Here is a 22,040-nt window from a genome sequence, read left to right as displayed (position 1 = left end):
TACAACTGAGGATGCAAAAATCTGCTATGTGGAAGAGTAGAATTTGTGGAAATAAGTCATGAACAGTTATTTATTTGGTGTTAGCTTGCATATTCTCTCTGTGATCTATAGCATTGTCTTTTCATTTTAAATGAATTATTCAGACTTTTTCTCTGCTTTTATGTATAGATGTCAACACCACAGTCTCGTCTTATGTACATTAAATTAAAAAGCTGATTTTAGGGGATGTTTCTGTGTCCGTCCCATCAGGCTGGTCACATCAATCCTACAGTCAAGCTGTCGGTGGTCAGCCTGGTTGGTGCGACGCACACTCAGGAGATGCAGCCTCCCGATCAGCTCGCGCTCAGGTGACGACACACAAACATAAGCTCGGGCTGGCACAGAAAGGTGTAAAATCCACAATTCGAGTCTCCTCTCTGTGTCTTCTCTGCAGGGATTTCTATATCACCATGGTGAAGTGGATCAGTAATACTCACCTCGTCGTGCAGTGGCTCAATCGGCCCCAGAACGCTTCTCTGCTTACTGTGTGTGACGCAACAATAAGAGTCTGTCTTCAGGTTAGTGCTTTTGATTTAAACCTCAGGAAGGAAACTTAGTTCAGAGTTTCATTGTCCGCATACAGAGCAGATTACTTAAGTGTACCCCAAAGCACTGCTGTGAGTTGAGAAGAATCAGACTCATTAAAGTTGTACTGTTATTTTACTCTCTTAGGGCCAGTTGTTCTGCTTTTCTTTATTTACAGTCAGATATATACAGTCAGCGAGTCCCAGTCTTTTGTGACACTGAGGCATGTAGGCCACTCTGATACAGAGTAAATTGTAAAGTGGCAGAAGCTCTTTGCTGCAGTCTTGACTATAAGAAGATCAAAGCTGCCACTTTACAAGCCTGTGACCCTTTGCCAGGACTTATAGGCAGATGGTGCTGTGCTTGTAATGGTGCACACTTCAACCAGTGCAAGTCAGTGTGAGCTGCTGCTAGGTGAGGACTATGTGCCAGAAAGCACTGGAACTTCTCTAAGTGTCGACTTTGCATCAGGCCGCCACGTGGCCGATGAGTCCACTGATACACCAAAGTAGCTTTAAGCATGCCTGCTCCCACTTGCGCTCTCTGTGAATAAAGAACACTGGCATTCATTTGTCAAGACCCAAGATGGAGAAACTGTCATAAATGTGGTCATTTGGTTCTAAAACTGAAATCATAGGTATCTGACGTTCACCTCCACACATCCAAAACTGGATGGACTGATAAAAATGGAGTTGTTGTCAGACGGGTTTAAAGATGGTGAAAAGCGGTTATGCTCTGCGGATTTTGGTTTGGCAGCTTGGCAGATGGTTTGGAAGAATGACCAATCTCTGTGACATAAAGTCCAGTTTATCAGACACGGAGAAGTCCAGTTTGGCATAGAAACAGTTTTTGGTCTTCCCTGCCTTCTAAGGCTGATGGCAGTGGTGGACTGCACTGATGGGCATAGCCTAAAACTCTTTTCAGACCTACTGGTAAGTTCCTTTAGCTTCTCAAAACCGTTCTTACAGTCTGTGGTAGGGGTGGGAAAAATCAATCAATCAAAACACTTGATTGATAATAGCTTAGTCGCACAAGTAAAAATAGGACAGCAACCTCCTCACATCTCCAAGAAGACCAGTAGCTGTCTGACGATTGTATTGAATTGGTGATTGAACTGTTGGTAACATCATTGGTGGCTGCCAGCAGTTTGCATTCTGGTAATGTTCCTACAGAACAGGAAGGCTGCTGAGCACAAATGTGATAGTTAGATATTCATTTCTTTCCATGTCGACAGCAACAGATATGTGATGTGCAATGATTTATCAGAGTTAATTGCTGATAATTGTGCTGTTAATTATGCTGTTATGCTGTTATTATCATAAACAGATTGCATATAACTGCCAACTTGACCCCATTTAATACCACAGTGATCGTAGACTGACTCTCTCATGGCAACATTTATGGCAGGTTTCAGTTACCACGTTGGTGTGCTTCACAGCCTCAGTACCTGAAGTGAGATAACTTTATCTTACAGAATAAAACAGATACTGACTAAATCTAATTTGCAGTTTAATAAAAGATGATAAATCGCTGTACGTGTTATTACTATACTCACAATAATAGTTAATGAGTGAAGTACTGTAATAATATAATATTATTAATAATATAATAATATGATCATGTTATTTCTACCTGAAGTATATTAAGTGATTTTGATGCCTAGTGGGGGGAGGGGGGGTATGAAACGTGGCTTATTTAACATAACTTGAGAGTAAATGTAGTACTTATAAGAGTATGACCCACTTTTACTAACTTGTGTTTGTACTTATGTGTTTTAGTTTGGCGTCCTTTGTTTTGATAAAAAACGCTCCCCTCATCTACTAGCCCCTTTTTGCAGCCATAGCAGTGTGTAGCTGTGACAGGTACATGACATGCTAATGCTAGCTTTACCAGATGACATTTTAAAAACTTCATTTTTATTTTTCAGTTGTTTCACACTTTTTTGACCGTTGTCGTCACCTTTAACTTTCCGTGTTTCTGCTTTCTGTATAGTAGCATCCAGTGTGGCCCGCACTGGTGCTTCGCGTGTTCTTCTTCTTTTATTATTATTAAGTGACATTGAAGCACATTACTCCCACCCTCTGGTGAGATTGGTGCATTACATCCTAACAAGTGTCAATAAAAAAACAAGTGAAGAAATAGTTGCATAAATTATTATACTTTTAAGTAATTATAGGAATATTCAGAAATCATAACCATACCTAACCTTACAGAGACGTTTAATGGACACATGATTCAAGCTGTGTCAAACCTTGGATTTTATTTCCTGCTCTTTCATGCAGAGACATGAGGAGTCTTCAGAGACGTGGCTTTCCAGACAGGTAAGTCTGAATGCACACATTTATCACAGTGTCCCATATGTGGAATCAAACCGTGAATACCACACAAGTGATAAGTCTTAGCTTTAACTTGCAAACATTCATGCCAGCATTAGAAAGGACCAGATTTCAAGGTTACAAAACTAACCGGACAGGCTTCTGCACTCAGACCTTGTCCAGAGCTGTCTTTATTACACAATTAGACATGTTTGTAGGACTGGAAATAATCAGTGTGGTTCAGGGGAGGGGGCATCTCTGGACAAGAGGCAGGTCACGTGACGCCCATTCACACCTGACAATCACAAGGACATTGTAGCAGAGACATCGGAGGTTAAAGACCATTTAAAGTATGAGCTGACCGTGTTTGACATCTGTGTTCTCACATGCTCCTCATTTATATGATGTCTAGAAAAGTCCAGGGTTCCTGTGGATGTGTGAAAATGGCGTAATTTTTTTTTGGGGGTGTTACTAGCATTCTTTTTAATGCTTGAATAAGTGCATTATAGCGTAAAAGCCTGCAAGAATAATGAATAAAGATAGATTTTCAAGGTTTGTGTATACAGGAGCATCCCCTGTGCTTGGATAAGGGGTTTAACTCATGGGGCGGGTTAGTTTTCACAGTAGGCGAGACGTGAAGGTTAAATCTCCTGCACAGCCGCCTCCTTTAATGTCGTATCCATCGATAAAAATATGCGTAGCTTATTTTTGGACTGTGTTGTATTGCTGAGTCAGCATGCAGCAGGATGCGTCCATGCGTGAAGAATGTGACCTCTGAAGTCTTGAGTTTCTCTCTGCAGGGACAGGATCCACTGTTCTCCAAGGACAGGAGCCGGTTTTTCCTCACGCTGCCTGTGAAGCAGGGAGGTCACGGAGACTTCCACCACATCACGATGTTCACCAAGAAGGTGATTTACAGACGACACTCTGCTCTTTTCTCCACGTCCTCGCCACAAGTGGTGTCGCCAGGACCGGATAAGAGTAGGACGACTGTTTCATCCGTTACTTGGCTTTGATTTTAATCCCAACCACAGTTTTTATTTAATCAGAATACTTTATTAATCCCTAAGGAAATTATGTAATTAATCACAAGTAATTTAAATTTAATCCCGTCTGGAACCCTTTAAACCTTTTATGTTGCAGAGGTTTTCTGAACTATATTTAATTAAATATTTTATTGAAATGTTATATTTAAGATTAAACGGTTTTGGTTATCCTGAGAGGAAACTATTTTTTCATGATGAAATAAAATGTTCAAAAGAGCTTTAAAAATATATTCCCTTTCATGTACACATTAAGCTGGAATTTACTAGTAATTAAAGTGGACCATTTATGCCTTCTCCTTATTTTCTGGATATATACTCACTGGCCACTTCATTAGGTACACCTTGCAGCTGTCAGGTTGTATGCTCTTCTTGCCTTCAGAGTTGCTTTAATTCTTCAAGTCACAGATTCAACAAGGTGCTTGGTGCATGTTGACAGCATCAGACGGTTGTTGCAGATTTGTCAGCTGCACACCCGAAAGGTGCTCTGCTGGATTGAAATCTTGTAAATATGGAGGCCCTTTGAGTACAGCCACACACCATTACACTACCTGAAGCCAGAATCACTGATATAGGGCAGGATGGCTCCATGCTTTCATGTAGTTTAGATCAAATTCTGACCCTACCATCTGAATGTTACAGCAGAAATACAGACTCATCAGACCAGGCAATGTTTTTTGAATATTTTGTTGTCTAATTTTGATGAGCCCGTGTGAATTGTAGTCTCAGTTTCCTGGTCTTAGCTGACAGGAGTGGTCTTCTGCTGCTGTAGAGATACTCTTCTGCATACCTTGGTGGTAATGAGTGGTTATTTGAGTTACCGTTGCCTTTCTATTAGCTGAAAGCAGTCTGGCCCTTCTCATCTGACCTCTGACATCAACAAAGCATTTTCACCCAGCGAACTGAACATTTTCTCTTTTTCTCTGTTCTTTTTGAAATACTTAGATCAACAACTGTGTCATGCTCAAAGTCACCGTTCTTCCATTCTGATGTTCAGGTTGAACCTCATTAAGTCGTCTTAAGCATGTCTGCATGCCTAAATGCACTGGGTTCCTGCAGTGTGATTAGATTAGTCTATGTTAATAATGTCATCCTCTAATCGCTCAGTTTAAGACCATCTTTTCAACCCAGCTGCTGTTTAGACACTTTATTTATTTATTAATGGCTACAAATCAGAAGAAAGCTGGGTTTAAAGTGAGGTCATCACCAAGGTCCACAGAATGATTATGTAGATCTTTGAATGATGTAAAAAATACGCTGCTAGAGTCACACAATATAAACCTGGAAATGAGCATAGTAGGGCCACTTTAAAATAAAAATACAATCTGGATTTTTATGAATTAATGTTAAGAACAGAAGCTCTTATAACTGTGTAATTCCACATGATGTATAAGATGCAATGAAACAAACTGCATTCGCAGGTCACTGAACTTCAATTATCAGCTCAGTTTTATATGAAACTTTAGGACATTAAAAAAAAAAATTGGTCATTAAATACACAGAAGCTTAAAAATTGATCTAATTTACTTCAGGTTCTTCAATTGTTTTGAGTTCTTTTTCCTTGTTCGCATCGCTGAAGGTTGTAGTATACAGACAGCTGTCACTGTGCTGCTTTGCTAATAAAGAAAAAGTCAGGGTCCAACTGGTGGGTTGGACATAAAAAGGAAACAATTCTCACAATAAAACGCATATTTGCATATTTGCATATTTGCAACTGTCAAGAAAGAGGAGGCACAGAATCGGGGCTGGCACCAAATGTTTAATTGGAGAGAGACAGAATATCAACCAAAAATCCAGAAACACCATTATATAAAAGTTATAAATTGATCTGTATGTTATTGATTTAAATAATTATTTGAAGTCAGTTGGTAATGCCGTTGGTGACACACTACGCTGTAACTGACTGAAATCTGAAGACTCAAAGAACACCATCCCCCACGTGGAAACATGGTAACTGTACAATACGACTTCATGAGATCCTGCTTCCCTCAGCCAGGACGCTGAAAATGAGTCATGGATGGCTCTTCAAGCAAGACATTGACCCAAAACATATCACCAAAGCACCAAAGGACGGGCTAAAGAAGAAGCACACTGTGATAAAAGAGTAGTCTAACCAGACTTCAGACTATATAGAGCTGAAGCTGCTGAGCTTTAGCCAAAAAACCTAAAGGATTTAGAGAGTTTCTGTAATGTGGAGTGGACCAAAACACTTCCTGGGATGTGTGCAAACCTGGTGACCAACAGGAAACAGCTTACCACATGACTCTTGTTTTGATTGGGGATCAAATACTTATTTATTCAGTGACATGCAAATCAGTTTTTAACTTTTATGTAATGTGGAGCCTGAATACACAACCCCCAGACTTAATTTTTTTATTTAACCTTCTTTTCATAAGGAAAAAATAATCTTGAGATTAAAAGTCTCTTTTGTCATGAGTGTCCTTGCAAACAAGGACAGCAGTACAATCATAGGCTGCACAAAACAATATGAAGCACACACATCCAAATCCATACACCAGTTAAATATGGGCAAAGGATGAACATTAACAAAGAAATTTCTAAACTTCACTGTCAATAAAAATGATTATCTTTGTCAAAATAGTAGTCGAATGCCAGAAACAAAGATAATAATATTCAGACAGCATGAAGTAACTTCATCAAAGTCATTTAAAACTGCATTTCCTAACTAACCAGTCTGGGATGAGAGACTCCAAGTCTTATCAGTTCTTCACTTTGTTTTCACTTCAGCATGTTTCCATCAAACTGTTTGTCTTTCAGCTGCGAAGCGACCAGGACGAAGTTCGCAACTTGACGTCGGGAAACTGGGAGGTGACAAAAATTGTGGCGTACGACGAAAACAACCAGACTGTGTAAGACTCAAACAAAATCATAACCCGTGTTGTCTCAGCAAACACTGATTGATATTTGAGAGGAAGATGTTAAGACGCTTCTCATACAGCCACAAAAATGAATGTTTTAACACAGACTGTGTGGCTTTTCGTTGCCAGGCTGTAATTATAACGCTGGACTCAGAAAGCAGTGGCTCAGATGTAAAGTAGACGATGAGAGAAAGGAAAAACACTCCTGCTAAAAGCCTAATTTTTCTCTAGATGAAAAGCCTTTTTTTCATTTTCCAACCAAGAAACAGAATAAAAACTCTTCTTTCTGTCTTATTTATTTTTTCCCATTATCACTGCTAATAATAATAATTCAGCTTCATTGAGGAGGAGGAGATAAACGTGTGAAAACAACAAGTGCTTTGTGAGCTGCCAGTTTCATGACAGCACAGATCTTTACTTACGGTTGGGCGGACACAGAGACGAGTGCAGGCGGATGGATAATGGATGTGTGACCTTGTCCTACTTTAGCTGCTCTGCTTTCCTTCACACAGATACTTCCTGAGCACAAAGGACGCTGCAGAACACAGACACCTATACAGGTGAAACACACACTTAAAGCCTTATTCCCCCAGCCTTTGTGTGTGTGCGTGTGAGGCTCGGTAAACATTTTGTCCCCTTTCCTCTGACAGTGTGTCGACTCTCAGCTCGTTTCCACGGCGATGCCTCACCTGTGGACTGCGAGAGGGATGCACCTTCTTCGATGCCAACGTCAGCCCAGACGCACAGCACGCCATCGTGCACTGTCGAGGTCAGAGAGGGTCGATGCACATCCCGCTCGGGGAAGCATCACACACACAAATTATGAGGTCTCGTGTGAGCAAGATTTGGCATTTTAATGACAGAGTGTTAATGAGCACTCTTTCTGAGCTTATGAGTTCTGACCGGCAGAGGCTGTAACACACGGTGAGACTTTACGCCATGAAAGACAACGTTTGAATAGAGAAATATTAAGAGTTATGTGTGAAGAGGGAAGTCCTCTTTCAGTTTTAAAACTCTATATATGGGGGCTTAATGAGAAACCATCTGGTCCTCAGATGAGAAACAACATGATTTATTGCACAGTGTAATTATTTATTTAACAGAAACTGAGCCAAAATGCAGAAACAGTGTGTAAAACAAGCATGGATCACCTCACTGCTTTCACAGGAATGAAAGTGTTTCTGCTTTCTATCAGGCCTCAGTTAGCATGTTAAATGTTAAAATTCATGACAGTCAAAGTAGAAAAGGATGGGACAGGTATGGCTTCTTTGGAAGGTTTAGCAGGAGAAAGCCTCCTCTCTCTAAAAACAGCAGGTTTGTAAAACTGCATCTGAACAAACCACAAGACTTCGGCAACAATGTGTTTTCGAGAGACGAGACCAAAGTAGAAATGTTTGGTCAGGATGCACAAAACCAAAGACCTCATACCAGCTGTCAGCACGGTGGTGGAGGGCTCATGATCTGGGTACCTTGCGGTCATTGAGTCGACCGTGGACTCAGGACAATGATCCCAACCATAGCAGCAGATCTACAGCTGCTGCTATGATTCAGTCAAACGTCTCACCTCAGCCTGACTGTAATGCTCTGGTGGGATCTTAAGAGAGCTGTCCATGAACCTCAATGAACTGGGATAATTGGAGATAAATTATCTGAATTTAAGGAGCGAGACCACGCTCCTTCTGGGTATTATCTATTTATGGACCCCATCCCCATTAGTTTTTTTGTTTCCTGTTCTCATGCTGTCCTCCCAGGAGCCCAGCATGAGTAGAGGATATCTTTTTTTCCTCTTGTACTTTCCCATTGTAGTGTATATTTCAGTGTTTTTTTCTGTAACGCTACCGATCTCCGACCTGTATCCCCATGTGATGTCTGTGTTGTGTGTGTAAGGTCGGGGGAGTCCTATTTCACTGCAGGGCAACCTGCACGTGGCGAATAAAGCCTTGATTGATTGATTGATTGATTGATTGATTGATTGATTGATTGATTGGACCAAGTGTCCTTCACAGTGATGCTGCTGAAGGTGCTTCTACAGGCTGCTGAATCCTGAGGTCTGCTTAGGTTCAGCATTTTGGTTCTTGTTAAATAATGACACAGTGTAAGATGTCGTGCTGTTGTTCATCTGAGGTTTTATTTAAGTAACTTTAGAACCTGGCGAGGAACACATGACTGTATTATGTCCCCATATGTAAAATCTTATAATTGAATTAGATTTTCCAGTGTAAATCAAAAACACTTGTTTTTATTTTACATTTTTAACCCTTTAAAACCGGTCAGAGCGGGCACGCTCCGTTTTGCGTAACTATTTTTAAATCCTGGTAGCTCTGCAACCACGTAATATAATAATAATAATATATAATAATATAATAATTTTTTTTGCATATGAAACCGGAGCAGTTGTACTTACATCTTATGCCATCAGCTTGTCCTAGGTCACGGCTTCCTTCCACATATAGCTTTGCAAAAACTGCATAAAAAGCAGTTGCAGCAACAAAAACACAATATTCCAGAAACACGCTTTGCCGATCCGATCAGCTGTTTGTAACACTTCCTACGTCCATCAGCGTGAACTATCACATGTCCGCCATGACCTGCCCGAAACCGGAAGTGACGTCATTTTCGCGGAAATGTAGTTTTTTACCATCAAGGCCTCAGGGCCTATACTTGTGTTTTTAAAAGTTATGTTTGACTTTATGACTTTCTGTGTCGTTTCTGGGATGCTTAGGACTCATATTGGACTGCTGGAAATAGTTTATTTTGATGCAGATGCTGCTTTTTTGCAAATTTGCACTATAATATTTATTTTCGTTTTTCCTGCAGTGTATAGAAATTGGTGTATTTCAAAAATAAAACTATGAAGACACTCAAAATAAATTTCCTGTGGTGGGAAACTATTTTGTGCAACTTTTTTGTATTTACAGTTTTGAGGGATAAGCCTTTCCGGTTGGCTTTTTGGCTTCTTTGGCTCCATGCTAGTTTATTTCTCCAGACAAATAACGCACTCAATCTAAAGCCAGACAACACCATCTATCGACAACATTGTTCACTTTTACTTTCTAATATGGCAAATGCAAAGGAAAGCTGCATTTAGAGCTTGGCTGAGAGAATTAAACCTGATTGAAATCTCCAGTTTCACTCTTTTTGCTTTAATCGCATAACAACTGCAGAAATAAAAATAAAAATACTCCTGATGTTCAGAATAAGTTGTTCTTTTTTGCTTTTGCATGACTGATAATTGGTCAAAACACAACCTAAAGCAGGCTGCATCAGCATGGAGCTTTTTATTCACAAGCACACAGTCATCTCTCTCCCTCTCTCTCTCTCTCTGTCTCCCATCGCAGGTCCCGGAGTTCCAGCTGTGCTGCTCGTCAGTCTCGCCGACGTGGACTGTGAGTGGAGTCTTTACTCCGCCTGATGGTGTTTGTGCGATGTTTGTGTGGGCGGGCAGATGTGCTTTTTTCTCACTTCTGCTCTGAAATGGAAAATAGTTTTCTGCAATTAGGCGACATCATCTCATTTGTGTGGAAACATGAGCAGCTGCTGGATTTGGTGCCAGACTGCGCTGATAATTTCTGCATTTTGGAGGCGTTTAACGTCTTTGTATCACAGTTTAAACGGGCGGGTGTCATCGCTTAGTGTTTTAGAAGAGCTAATCATCAGCGGGGCTGCAAGGGGAATTCATTAAAAGATTGTGAAAGAGTGGATTTGGATACCATCTGTGTAAGTTAGTGGTGCACTGATAGAATGCCAGAGAGAGGACACCTACACTACATTTCCAAAAGTATTCACTCAGCCATGGTGTTCCAGTCACCTTCATGGCCACAGGTGGATGAAATCAAGCAGCTAGCTGTGCAGACTGCTTCTACAAACATAGTGAAAGGAGAGGTCACCAACTTCATGCACAGTCGCGGCAGTGACACCTTTGCTTGGCCGTGTGCTTGTGCTTCTTCAAATGCACATGAGCTGCAGAATTTTCCGTTACACAAAAGCAGGAATTAAAAGCTGAATTAAAGTACAGTAACAGTTTCCATGTGTCTGTTTTTAGGAGAAATCACCTCAAAATGCTACAGGGCAGCCTCGTCGTGTCGAGCCACATTGTGTTGTGTTAAAGTCAGGCTGAAGTAACAAACGTAGTTATGTTTTCTGGGGTTCCTTTTGTGAGAAATTCTTCCAAATGCTGAAGTTTTCAGGGATAACAAACCAGATGCTTGTCGTGAGAGGATCAACTTTCTCCAAAAAAAACATGCATGTTTAAAAAACATCACCAAGCTCACTGTTGCTTCTCAGTGAGTGTATTACTGCCACTTGCTGTGGCACTTGGAGACTATGGGGGCAGACAAGAACCCACTGAAGGTCCAGGGCTGAAAAATAAATCCACAGCTGAAGTACCAAAAACTGTAGTTCTTCTAATGCCTGTTTGAGGTGGACTCTGTCAGAGGGCTCGAGGATGGAGAAGAAAGGAGCAAATTCACCTTTGATATACAATCAACCAAGTTTCCTTATGCAAGTTTTCCTTAGAAATAAGATTGGGGGGGAGGCGGTATGAGAAATCAGATATAGTTTATCAGAGAACACCACCATGACTGGTCTGCAATATGGATTATTTATGTTGCTTATCAGCAAATGCTTTCAGCCTGTTCATACAGTGGATTTATAGCCAGTTTACCCAGCAGCCTTTGCTGAAGCCTGGTGCGTTTTGCAGCCACATAAAAAATAGATGAATTACGACTGAAGGTCTCCCAGTGCATTTGCTGCATAAATGAAGCAGAGAGAAATTAAACAGCCAAGAGTGACAGCTGTCAAGTTAAGTCTGTGATTTTTATAGTCCAGTATTACAAACGGCAAATCTTTCTCACGGGGGTTTCACAATCTGCACCAGCTGCACTCAGACTGATTTGAAAAAGGTGAAAACACGCTCAAAAAACATTTTGTATTAGGTAATTTGGGAAGAGTGACTAATGAAGCATCCCTCTGATAAGACCCTGCTTTGCAGTAATAGTATCTTGGGAATCCTCCTCAAATAATGAGTGTAAAGGGTTTCCTATAAAAGGACATTTTCCTTAAATAACAGGTAGAAGGTGAGTGGTCATATTCTAAGCAGGGTCATGTTATATTGAGGCCTATGTGGTGTTTTAGGAGAGAACTGCAGGTGTGAGTGTTTTTCTCCTCAAAGGTGATTTTGATGTGTTGCCAAGCCAGAAAATATTTACTGGTTGGTCTGGTTCATGGTCATCAGTAAACCAGTCTTACACTGCAGGTTTTTCCCAGTAATCCATACAGTAATGAACTTTCTGAACTCTTCTAGCTGATCAATCATACATCAGAGGCAAAGCTCAAATGAGAAACTGTGAGCATGTTAATAAAACTGCAAGTTAGAGCTTTTGCTATTAATCAATGAGGACCTGATGGAAAAACACCAACACAATTAGCTGCTCATTACAAACTCGCATATGAGTGTCGTGTACCTTTTAATAGACACCGCCTGTATGAGGCATCTATTTATGACACTGTTTAGTCTTTCTAGCCACGATATCGGCTGTGTTGTAGTTGGATAAACATTAGCAAGTTTTACATTTTACTCAAGCAGGCTCATAATCCATGCTACATGCAGCGGCCTCAGTCTGCAGACCCTCAACTGAGATAAGTAAAAACACCATGGCGATCTTCTGATCTCTAAACACAGCTGTTTGAAGGTAGGGGTCATCCTCTATCAGGGTCAATATTTGGTGAGAACAGAGAGTCACGTGCTGGGTTTTTCCACCCACAGGAGGTAACAGTGAAAACTACCATACTATACTAACTTTATTTGTAAAGCACTTTACAAACAACCACAATGAACCAAAGGAGAAGATGCAGGTTTTAACGAGATTTAAAAACGAACAGAGAAGAGAAATTGTTCCACATTTTAGGAGCTGGTATCAGATGTTTGAGTTTGTGCTTTCTGACCAAACATCTCGATTTTGGTCTCTTCTTTCCAAAGGACATTGTTCCAGAAGTCATGAACTTGAACGTTTATCATGCTAACTGAGACCTGTAGAGTCTGAGATATAGCTCGTGAATAGCAACGTCAAGTCATGACTTCTTTTTATTGTGTAAAAATAACAGTGGCGTAATAACCAGCAGTCGATGAAGTCTTGATAGAAAAACACTCAGAGAATTAACTGCTCCGCTCTGAGCATCCTGGACCTCTTAGCATCTTTTAATGATTTTTCTCGTCTTAATAACAGCTTTGTTGCACTCTGATAAACACGATTTCTTCTTCACAGCGTATTTCGTCTTGGAGAACAACCTCCCCCTGCGCTCGGCGCTGGAGACTAAAAGGATGATTCGGACGGAGCTCACTAACACAACCTTTGGTACAAATTATCTGCACTTAACAGCTGTGCTAGTGTGTGAGCTTCATGAGATAATTGAGCCACTCCGAGCGTGTTTGAGTCTGTGCACCTGTCGTCATGTTTGTGTGTCTGTGCGTGCATCTTTTTTTTATCCTCGCCTCGTCTCCAGCTAATATTTCTGCATGTCTTCTCACAGGGCTGCCTCTGAAGCTCATCTATCCTCCTGACTTCTCTGACTCCTACATCTACGGCCTTCTTCTTATTGTGTAAGCCTTTTCCACTTTATTACATTTGCCTTTTTTATTTTATTTTATCGCAGCACTGTGAGCTTCAAAGGTCAGACTCTGTGAGGACAGCTAAAAATGGAACTGCAGTGTAGCTGCAGGCTGTCGGACACATTTGTGGAGATGAAAATGGATGTTTGAGAAAAATGTAAATGTCATAGCTAAAATCAACCTGCAGTTTTATATACATGCGGACTGGTTTCAGAAAGACGTGGTTATACAGAAGTCTAAACGACCTTCAGTTCCCTTCATTTATGTCCTTAGTTAACATTTTTCTCAGGGTTTATGCCCTGGGTGGCTAGTTTTAAGTCTTTCTCAGTACAGCATGATGCTCATTTTGTAAATTATGGTGACCATTAGAGCAAAAATGGGTCAGGGCCAAGGGTCAAAATGCTTCAGTGAAGCGCCACTCTCACACAGTAAACTACAAATATGTCCGGATCTAAGAGTCAGTACATTAATGTGAGTAAAACAACCTTCCCGACAGCGACAGCTCTCCAGGCACCCAGACGGTGACGGAGGAGTTCAGGCTGGAGTGGGACTCGGTGCTGGCAGGATTGGCGCAGGTCATCGTGGCGCGGATTGATGGCAGGGGGTCAGGGTTCAGAGGTCAAAGGTAACAGTTTTTGTTTTTTTAGTAACAGAAGTTGTTTCAGTCCTTTCTGACCTCACAGTTTCTTTGTCTTTTGTCCTCTGGCAGTTTTTCACAGCAGAGGCTCGGCATAGCGGACGTGGAGGACTACATAGCAGCTCTGAAGTACGTAGCGTCCACCCTGGAGTACCATTTCTCTGTTAGACAGAGATTTTGTCAGAGCTTCGCAGATGACTCTGTGGTGTTCTTGGGCGGGAAAACATAAACAAGATGCATACGTTAAAAAAGTTAAAAAGCAAAGCAAAACCCTTAAATGATCTATAACAAGAAGCTTCTGAGTCCTGCTTTGTATTTTGTATATATTCATTTCGTTTTCTTTGTTATTTTTAAAATTATTTTAAGAAGTTTGAAGTATGTAGTGCCATAAAACCCAAGGTCAGAGTGAAGTCAGAGGTCAGATGTGACACGATATTTGTAGGATATTCATAATTCTTTCCTAAATGTTGCTGATACAAACAAAGAAAGTTTGACCTTAATAAACTTGTCAGAGTTCCAAAGTAACGTAATATATTTAAAATCCTCCTGTTTGTCATTCCCTACATGTCTATATGCTGTCAATACACGATATGGCAGTAAGAAACATTAATGATCACTTTGACTTTCAGCTCAATCTGTTGACCTTGAAGAAGAGGTCAGAGGTCAAATGTGATTTGAGGTTTAAACCTTTATATGTTACTTTCTGTACTGACGACACACCAAACTTGTGAGAATCATAGTTTCTGGGTTTTAAGGCTTTTTGTCATTTTTCGACCAGTAAGTTGACCTTGAAGACCTCGATGGATGTAAGGCTAATTTTAATGACTTGTTAATATGAGTGCACCTTACTCGCCTACAGAGTTTTATCAAAATTCATTTAAACCTTAAGAGCTTTCATGTTTACAGACAGAATGAAGCACACATGTAAATGCTACTGAAAACATAACTCCTTGGCCCGAAGCAACTAATTGAGTTTGTGAACAGAAGAAAATCAATCGAATCTCTGTTTCCAGTTTTCTGGATATAAAGGTGCTTGTTTTATGAGCTCTAAACATCTTTGAAATGGACATTTAAGAGCTTGTCACTGTTTCTTAAAAAAAATAAAACATTTAAATGGTCATTTTTACAACTGTTACACCTTTTATTGGAATTGATGAGATGATTAGAATGAGGTCTGGTGTAAGTGATCTTTGTTCAAAACTTTGGGAGATGTAAAGAAAAAAATTATTTCTTTATGAATAGTAATATTTCTGGAAAACATAAATTTGCATTCAAAAACTTCTCTCACGGCTTTGACCTTTGACCTTCCTTATGTAGCTTCAGCAGAGTGTGTGATGTGTGAAATGAAATATAAAGTTATAATTACCTCTCTTGCTTTCTGATACCCACTTCCTCTCCACTCGTTAAAAATAGCCGCTGTGTTTTTCAGTTTCCTGGCGGAGCGGCCGTTCATCGATCGCACTCGTGTTGGAGTCTTCGGCGAGGTTAGTCTCTCACGCCCTGACCTAACCCTGAATACACGTGTGATCGGTACAGTAACTGTAGTGGCTGCCCAGTCAAAACTCTGATTTCTGTTTCCTCCTCATCCAGTGAATTAATCCCACAAAAAAGAGGAAATGAGATTTTACAAAGAAAACATGGTTAAAATGGACTCTGCCATCATTAATTATAACAACTCAGTGAAGCTTCAGTCTGCCTATTTAAGAAGTAGAAACCACTGTGAATCCATTTCAGCCGCTTTGGTACAAAAGAAAAAGAGGTGCACTGGAGTATGGAGGGCTGTGAGTGCCAAATGAATTTATTTGATGTACTGAGGTAATTAAATTCCTCATTAAATTATAATTGAATCTAATAATAATTAATTAAAATAATAAATGCTGTATTAACTGTTTTAAATGAAATTACTTAATATTAATTATTTGTATATTTAAATAATTTTTCATTTACAAATGTAATTATTTATTAATGACACCTTAAATGAATGATTTAATGATGTACTCAGTTAATTCATTTTGGCACTTGTGGCCCTTCATTAGGAGGCAACATTTGTCATCATGCATTTGTCATCCAGGGACTACTTAAAGGTTCTGGCCACAGGAGACTTGTTTATGACCTGTACCAGGAGGAACAGGAGTTTCTCTTGGTCTGAGTAGTCTGGGTACCGCTAGCTAGCACATGAAGGTCTGTGTGACCCTCCAAGGATACGCCTCCCCAAACCATCACTGCCAAACGGGCCACACTGGATGATGTTGAGCAGTGTATTTACTCTTTGAGCTACTTGTAATATAATGCTCCTGTTTTTAAACCCAGAACAGCCCACTAATACCACAAAAACCCAATTAAATTACACATTATTCCCTAAAATTTAGTTTTGCCTTTCTTTATTAGTTTGTTAAAGATATTTCAACAGTTCTTGCTGCCAGCTGCTCTTGCTGGAGACCATATATAAATGTAATGAAGTACAGATCCATGCAGAGACTGCCATTTTTTGATGCTGTGTAAACACGATAGAAACGTCCTGTGTTTTCTCGGTGCAAGTGACGCTCCTCTAATGTCTCCCTTGCAGGGCTACGGTGGCTACCTTGCGCTGATGATGCTGAAGTCGACAGAGAAGCTGATCAGCTGCGCAGCTGTTCGCGCTCCCGTCACCGACTGGAGCATGTACGGTGAGCAGGAATTTGAATCCTCTTTAATACAACGCTCCAGAGACGCGGAAATATTTATTACTTCTGCTGCTGCTGCTGAACCCGGCTAGTCATTTCTCAGAACACAACATCTTTATCCTGCACAATCTTTTTCATGTGCACTGCCGGGGTAATGTCACTTTAATTATCCTTTGCGTTCGCTTTCGGGAATTCAGGGTTATTACATTTAAAGATGAAAAAGTTCTCGTCAGTTCTGGGAGGGAATGCTGGGCGTTAGCACTCCTGTACAGCTCAGGACTTCCTGCTGGCTGTGAGTAGAGTTTAATAGACTGAAGTGTTGCTGCAAAGCCTCTGCTTCAAAGAAAGCGTCTCTGTCTGTCTGTCTTCACTCGTAAAAAGCAGAAATAAGACGCCTTTCCACCTCCGACTGTTCTTCCAGCATGAGTCGAAGAAGACTTCAACTTGTTTTTTGCCAATAATAAACTTCAAATGTGTCCTCTAACATAATGTGTGGCTTCTAGCTTATTCCAGTGCCACTGATCTGTCAGATCCTCCAGAAGATCCATGCAGCACTTTTTATGTAAAGTTCTCAGGTTGCTGCTGACGTCATGTAACCTCTTTGATTTCCCTTTTCCCCTTCAGCCTCAGCCTTCTCAGAGAGATACTTCGGCTCACCTTCAACTGACGAGAGCAGATACCAAGTGAGCGTCTTCTGTCTTTTACCCACCTGCTTCTTTATTAACGGATGACTTAGATTCATTTCATTTTAGTCATAGTTTAAGCATTTAAACTCTTTTATTTTTATTCAACTAATTGTTGTAGCACGAGCGTTCCTCCACACGGCATCTTATTTTCCTGTCCATCAAATGTGAAACCTGTCCATATGTCCGCTCGTCTCTTCCTCCCAAGCGTTTTCGAGAGAAACTGCGAGCACGTGAGGTGGTTGAGTCGTTTCCCGAGGGCAGCTCAAATGTGTATGTCTGATTACTTCTGATTGGATTACTTCCAAACTCGTCCCGCCTTGCTCACAACTTCATAAGTTCTGATTGGATCTCTTCTCTCCAAAGTGTCCATCAGTTTTTGTTTAGTTATCATTTGTTAGTTAAGAAAATTAACACTGCTAAGAAATTCAGCTAAATGCGACTGGATTTGGGAAGTTGGATGTCCCTCATCAGATGGCGTGTCACGTTTGACCTCTGACCTCACATCTACATTTCACATCTGCCTTTTTTAGGGGACGTCAGAAAGTATTACATGCTTAAAGATAGTAGAGTAAGCTGCATATACTGTAGTGTAGAGAGTGAAGTAAATATCTCTCATGCTACCAGTATCTGATTTTTTACTGCACTACAAGCTGCTTAAAGTACTTTTAAAAATAACAAAGAAAACAAGATGAATGTATACAAAATACAGTACTGTTCCCTTAAAAGTAAATATTGCCCAGAGAGTGAGCCGGCTTGGCGGAGGTTTGTGCTCTCCGAGTGCTTCTTGTTATTATTAAATCCTTTATTTAAACAGGCAGTCTTATTGAGATCAACATCTCTTTTTGAAAAGACAGACCTGTGTACAAAAAACATATACAGAAATTGAGACACATTATACACACAAAAAAAGAAAAAGGTGTGCTGGGGTTGTTGCAGGGAGACAAAGACGACCCTTTAAAGCGCTCCAGCGAAATCAGAGAATAGTTTTTTTGTAGCTTGTTCCATTTATAGACAGCAATGTGTTTAAACAAGAAGCACAGCTTATGATAAAATGTCCTGCGACCTGACACCTTTATCTTTTTATCTTTACTGTGTTTAAACCGAGGCGTGGAGGTAAGCTGGCAGCCGTACAGGCTGCTTCATGCAGCTCAAATCTCTGAAACCAAGGAGAGTGCAAACTTAGAGCCACTTTAATGGGAAATGCAGCTGGCTGATGATGCAGGTGGCTGGGTGGGTTTCACCTTTACCTGTTTGATTCCCAATCATTTCTACATTTTACAGTATAGCAGAGGTTAGACAGCCAACACAAATTATACAGCTCCCATTTTTTAAAAGTAAAGAACAACCAGTAAAGAAGAAGAAAACATTTAGGAACAGAGAAATGCCATCCTAAAAAAAAAAAAAAAATCACCCAGCTGTCCTCCAAGTGAAGGTTGCAGTCAGAGAGTGTTTTTCTTCCTAAGTGGGTTGCCTGTAACTGGGCCAGAGAGCTCTATTTTTGTGACTCTCGCAGCAGGAGGGGTGGTCTGCTTCAAAAGTCACCCAGAGAAGGAAATGTGGCACAATCTGATCAGACAATAATCAGCAGGGCATCATCACTCACCCAGTCCTCCGAGATGCAGAAACAGACGGGTGAGAAAACATGCTGTGGTTGATGGCTGGTCGCGGGTTTGAATTCCAGCTGGGAACAAAATGAATGACAGCAGTGAGACTGAGACATCCTGTAATATTAAAGCTTCGCCCTCCCAGTGCGATCGCTATCAGTCTGGCATCTTGGTTTAAAAAAATGTTTTTTGCTTAGTTTTTAAATATCTTAATCCAAAAAAAGCAAATCAAAGAGCATGAAGGACAACAGACGGGATCATCACACTTAAAGTGGCTCACGTTACATCATGTGAGTCTAGCGCCTTTATTTCAGTGGCTTTAATTCAAGCAGACTACATATATAACTCTAAGGTCGAGTTTTTCCAGGCTAAATAAATATAAGAAATGACCTCAGATGGAAACACGAGCACTCAGAGAGCTCAAGTCACCCTGAAGGACAAGGGCTACACTGAAACTTTGTTTTCATTACAACATGCTGACGTCAATGTGTTACACTGTCATTGTGCTGCTAACATCAAATGTTTTTACTCAACAGAGGTACTCGTGTCCCCCAAGTCCTGGTATATTGTTGTGAAGTTTGAAGACGATACATAAAAAGTTGTGGATAATCTAAAGTTTTTACTGATATTCACATTCGGTGTGACCCTGACCTGATTTTTACTAAAATTAAATCAGATTGAGCTATTTTTGGTAACTACCATCACACAACAATATCCTGAAAACTGTGGACGCTGGACTGCTAACAAACAGACAAACAAGGGGAGCTGATTGCATACTTCCTCGCTTCAGGGGGTGAAAAATACTGATGGCTGTCGGTTCTACCCCTCAGCCTCCTATTAGATTAAAAAGGCACCTGCAGCACAAATGCAGTGTAAAGGTCCAGTTTAGTGACTGATTAGCCAAGGTGAGGACTTGCAGGCTTAACCTTCCTGTTACCGCATCTTTGGGCTACAAGCCAGACTACAAACCAGTACTCCTAGTTTCAGTCCCAAGACTGAATGAAAGAAGAAGGTTGTGTCAGGAAGGGATTCCAGTGTAAAATATGCACCTAATCAAGCAAGCAGATAATTAATAATGTGAACCATGGAATGACGTGGAAACTGTGCTACTGCTGGCTGAAGAGGGAAGGCATGTTCAGAGGCAGTTAAAGAGAAGGAAAAGCAGGAGCGCCGGAGTGAGAGGAAGACCTCAGAGGAGGTTCATATAGTGAAGGATGGGCTGGTGTGACAGAGGAGGATGCCAGGCATAGCGTGAGATAGATGATCCAAAGTGGCGACCCCTTGAAGGAGCAGCTCAAAGAAGAAGAGACAAATAACCTATCATGCAGTTGTCATGCAGGGGGAAACAGGGCAGTTTGTGGCCTATAAACATGCTTTTTATTACTGTAAAGGTAAACATTTTAAAAAGTTGAATGGAGATGATGCGCTTACTAGAGGAATGACAGGTTTGGCACGTCTACGTTCGTATAATTTTTCATCAAGAAGATGGTTACTTGCTTTAATAATCTAGTGATTTCCAGTATATTTAGCTTAAAGCTTCTGTTTACTGCTTAACTAATTCAGAGTCACGAGGGATCTGGAGCAGGGTAGACCCCAGATAGATGGACAGAGAAACATCTCACTCTCACATCCTCACCTAGAATTACCAGTTAATCTAACATGCCTGTGAGACGAAGCCAAGCTTGCACAGGGAGAGCATCAGCCAACAAGAAAAAATTAGCTTCTTATATATTTTTTCCTGTTAATGATCTTACAATCCGCCTCCTCAAGTGGAAACTTCACGATGAACTTTTCTTACACTTTTGACCCTTCAATCAAATTCTGATGCTTGTAATGTTATGACCTGGTGTTAATGCGACAAATAATTTGATTTGTGTCCAATCTTCAGGCTTCCAAAGTGCTGTCCGGCATGAAAAATCTGGGAGGAACTCTATTCCTGGTCCACGGCACTGCTGACGGTATGCACATTTCCTTCATCCTCCTCACAGAACAGCAGAAACGGAGGATGTAATTTGACTTCATTTCACAATAACATCGTAGTAATGTGGGCTACTGAAGGTAGGCGTGAGTCTCACGAGCCTCTCTGCTATGCTGAGCTTTAAAACTTGACCTCGGCGAGTGCGGCGCCTTTTATCCAGTGGTGGAATTAACCTCTCCGACACTTATTTGCATGTCCTGTTTTTTTGTGTCTCGGCAGCCAATGTTCACTTCCAGCACTCGGCCGAGCTCATCAAGCACTTAATAAAGATAGGAGCCAACTACACTATGCAGGTAAACACTCGGCTCTTACAAAGAGTCTTTGCAAACAGCAGCTGTGGCTTTTAATTAAAATGGGTCATTCTCCATTATGTATCAGTGCACTGTTATGCAGAGTCTTTATTTACTCCAGTGTGGCACAGGAAATTTGCTGTCCTGTACTTGAGTTCTAAACTTCATTGTAAAAGTGTGACTTTTAGGATTTTTTTTAATATTTAAAAACTCACTTTACCCCACTTTAAAGGTACTTATGAAGAGCCATCATTCAATAAATAGCTTTAGTTTTGCTGATTACCTTATCACAGCTTAGCATGGTCACAGCTGGTCCATTTTTCACTTAAACATGTTTTAAAAACCTCTCTGTGCCAAACTTCACTGAAAAAAAATGTGTTTTGTGACAATACTTGAAAACGGTTAAGTTTTGGAAAATATGCTAAAGAACAAACCTGTAAACATGTTGCTTTTATGCTTATAGTAAAAAATATATATAATTAAAAACATAACTAATGAGCAAACTTTAGAGATGCTGCTAGGTGGGTATTGCTGCCATTTGACTGACATTTGCTTCTGTTTCCAGTGTTTGAATTAAGCTAAGGCAAGATAGCATATAAGCTAGCAAAGGTAGCATATTTCTTAAACAGTGATGCATATCATCTGTTAACAAGAGAGCAATTCAATCATATTTACCTAAGTATAGCTGCAAATACTGTAAATCATCTCTTCCACAGTCTTACAGTGTCAGTAAAAATCCACCTTTGCTTTGGTTGCTGGAAAATTGCGACCTGT

The 22,040-nt window shown here is 40.5% G+C and overlaps 1 protein-coding gene across 2 annotated transcripts in view; it reads left to right on the top strand.

The window, feature by feature from the left end:
• Positions 1 to 22,040, top strand: part of LOC146547343 (inactive dipeptidyl peptidase 10-like) — a 130,499-nt gene that overhangs the window by 104,676 nt on the left and 3,783 nt on the right. For both annotated transcript variants that reach the window (XM_085264695.1, XM_085264697.1), the window contains exons 10-26: positions 250 to 347; positions 434 to 557; positions 2,847 to 2,885; positions 3,680 to 3,787; positions 6,701 to 6,792; positions 7,314 to 7,361; positions 7,452 to 7,570; positions 10,140 to 10,187; positions 13,065 to 13,154; positions 13,330 to 13,399; positions 13,905 to 14,033; positions 14,118 to 14,174; positions 15,475 to 15,529; positions 16,612 to 16,711; positions 17,333 to 17,391; positions 20,887 to 20,956; positions 21,196 to 21,269. In XM_085264695.1, the coding sequence (XP_085120821.1) occupies positions 250 to 347; positions 434 to 557; positions 2,847 to 2,885; positions 3,680 to 3,787; positions 6,701 to 6,792; positions 7,314 to 7,361; positions 7,452 to 7,570; positions 10,140 to 10,187; positions 13,065 to 13,154; positions 13,330 to 13,399; positions 13,905 to 14,033; positions 14,118 to 14,174; positions 15,475 to 15,529; positions 16,612 to 16,711; positions 17,333 to 17,391; positions 20,887 to 20,956; positions 21,196 to 21,269 (1,380 nt within the window). The remainder of the gene's footprint in view (positions 1 to 249; positions 348 to 433; positions 558 to 2,846; positions 2,886 to 3,679; positions 3,788 to 6,700; positions 6,793 to 7,313; positions 7,362 to 7,451; positions 7,571 to 10,139; positions 10,188 to 13,064; positions 13,155 to 13,329; positions 13,400 to 13,904; positions 14,034 to 14,117; positions 14,175 to 15,474; positions 15,530 to 16,611; positions 16,712 to 17,332; positions 17,392 to 20,886; positions 20,957 to 21,195; positions 21,270 to 22,040) is intronic.

The sequence above is a fragment of the Mchenga conophoros genome, linkage group LG23, assembly GCF_057382185.1.
Source record: "Mchenga conophoros isolate Kocher_MC1m ecotype Shallow Benthic linkage group LG23, M_conophoros_male_GT1.1, whole genome shotgun sequence".
In the NCBI taxonomy this organism is placed as follows: Eukaryota; Metazoa; Chordata; class Actinopteri; order Cichliformes; family Cichlidae; genus Mchenga; species Mchenga conophoros.
This window is presented reverse-complemented; position numbering and strand designations above follow the sequence as displayed.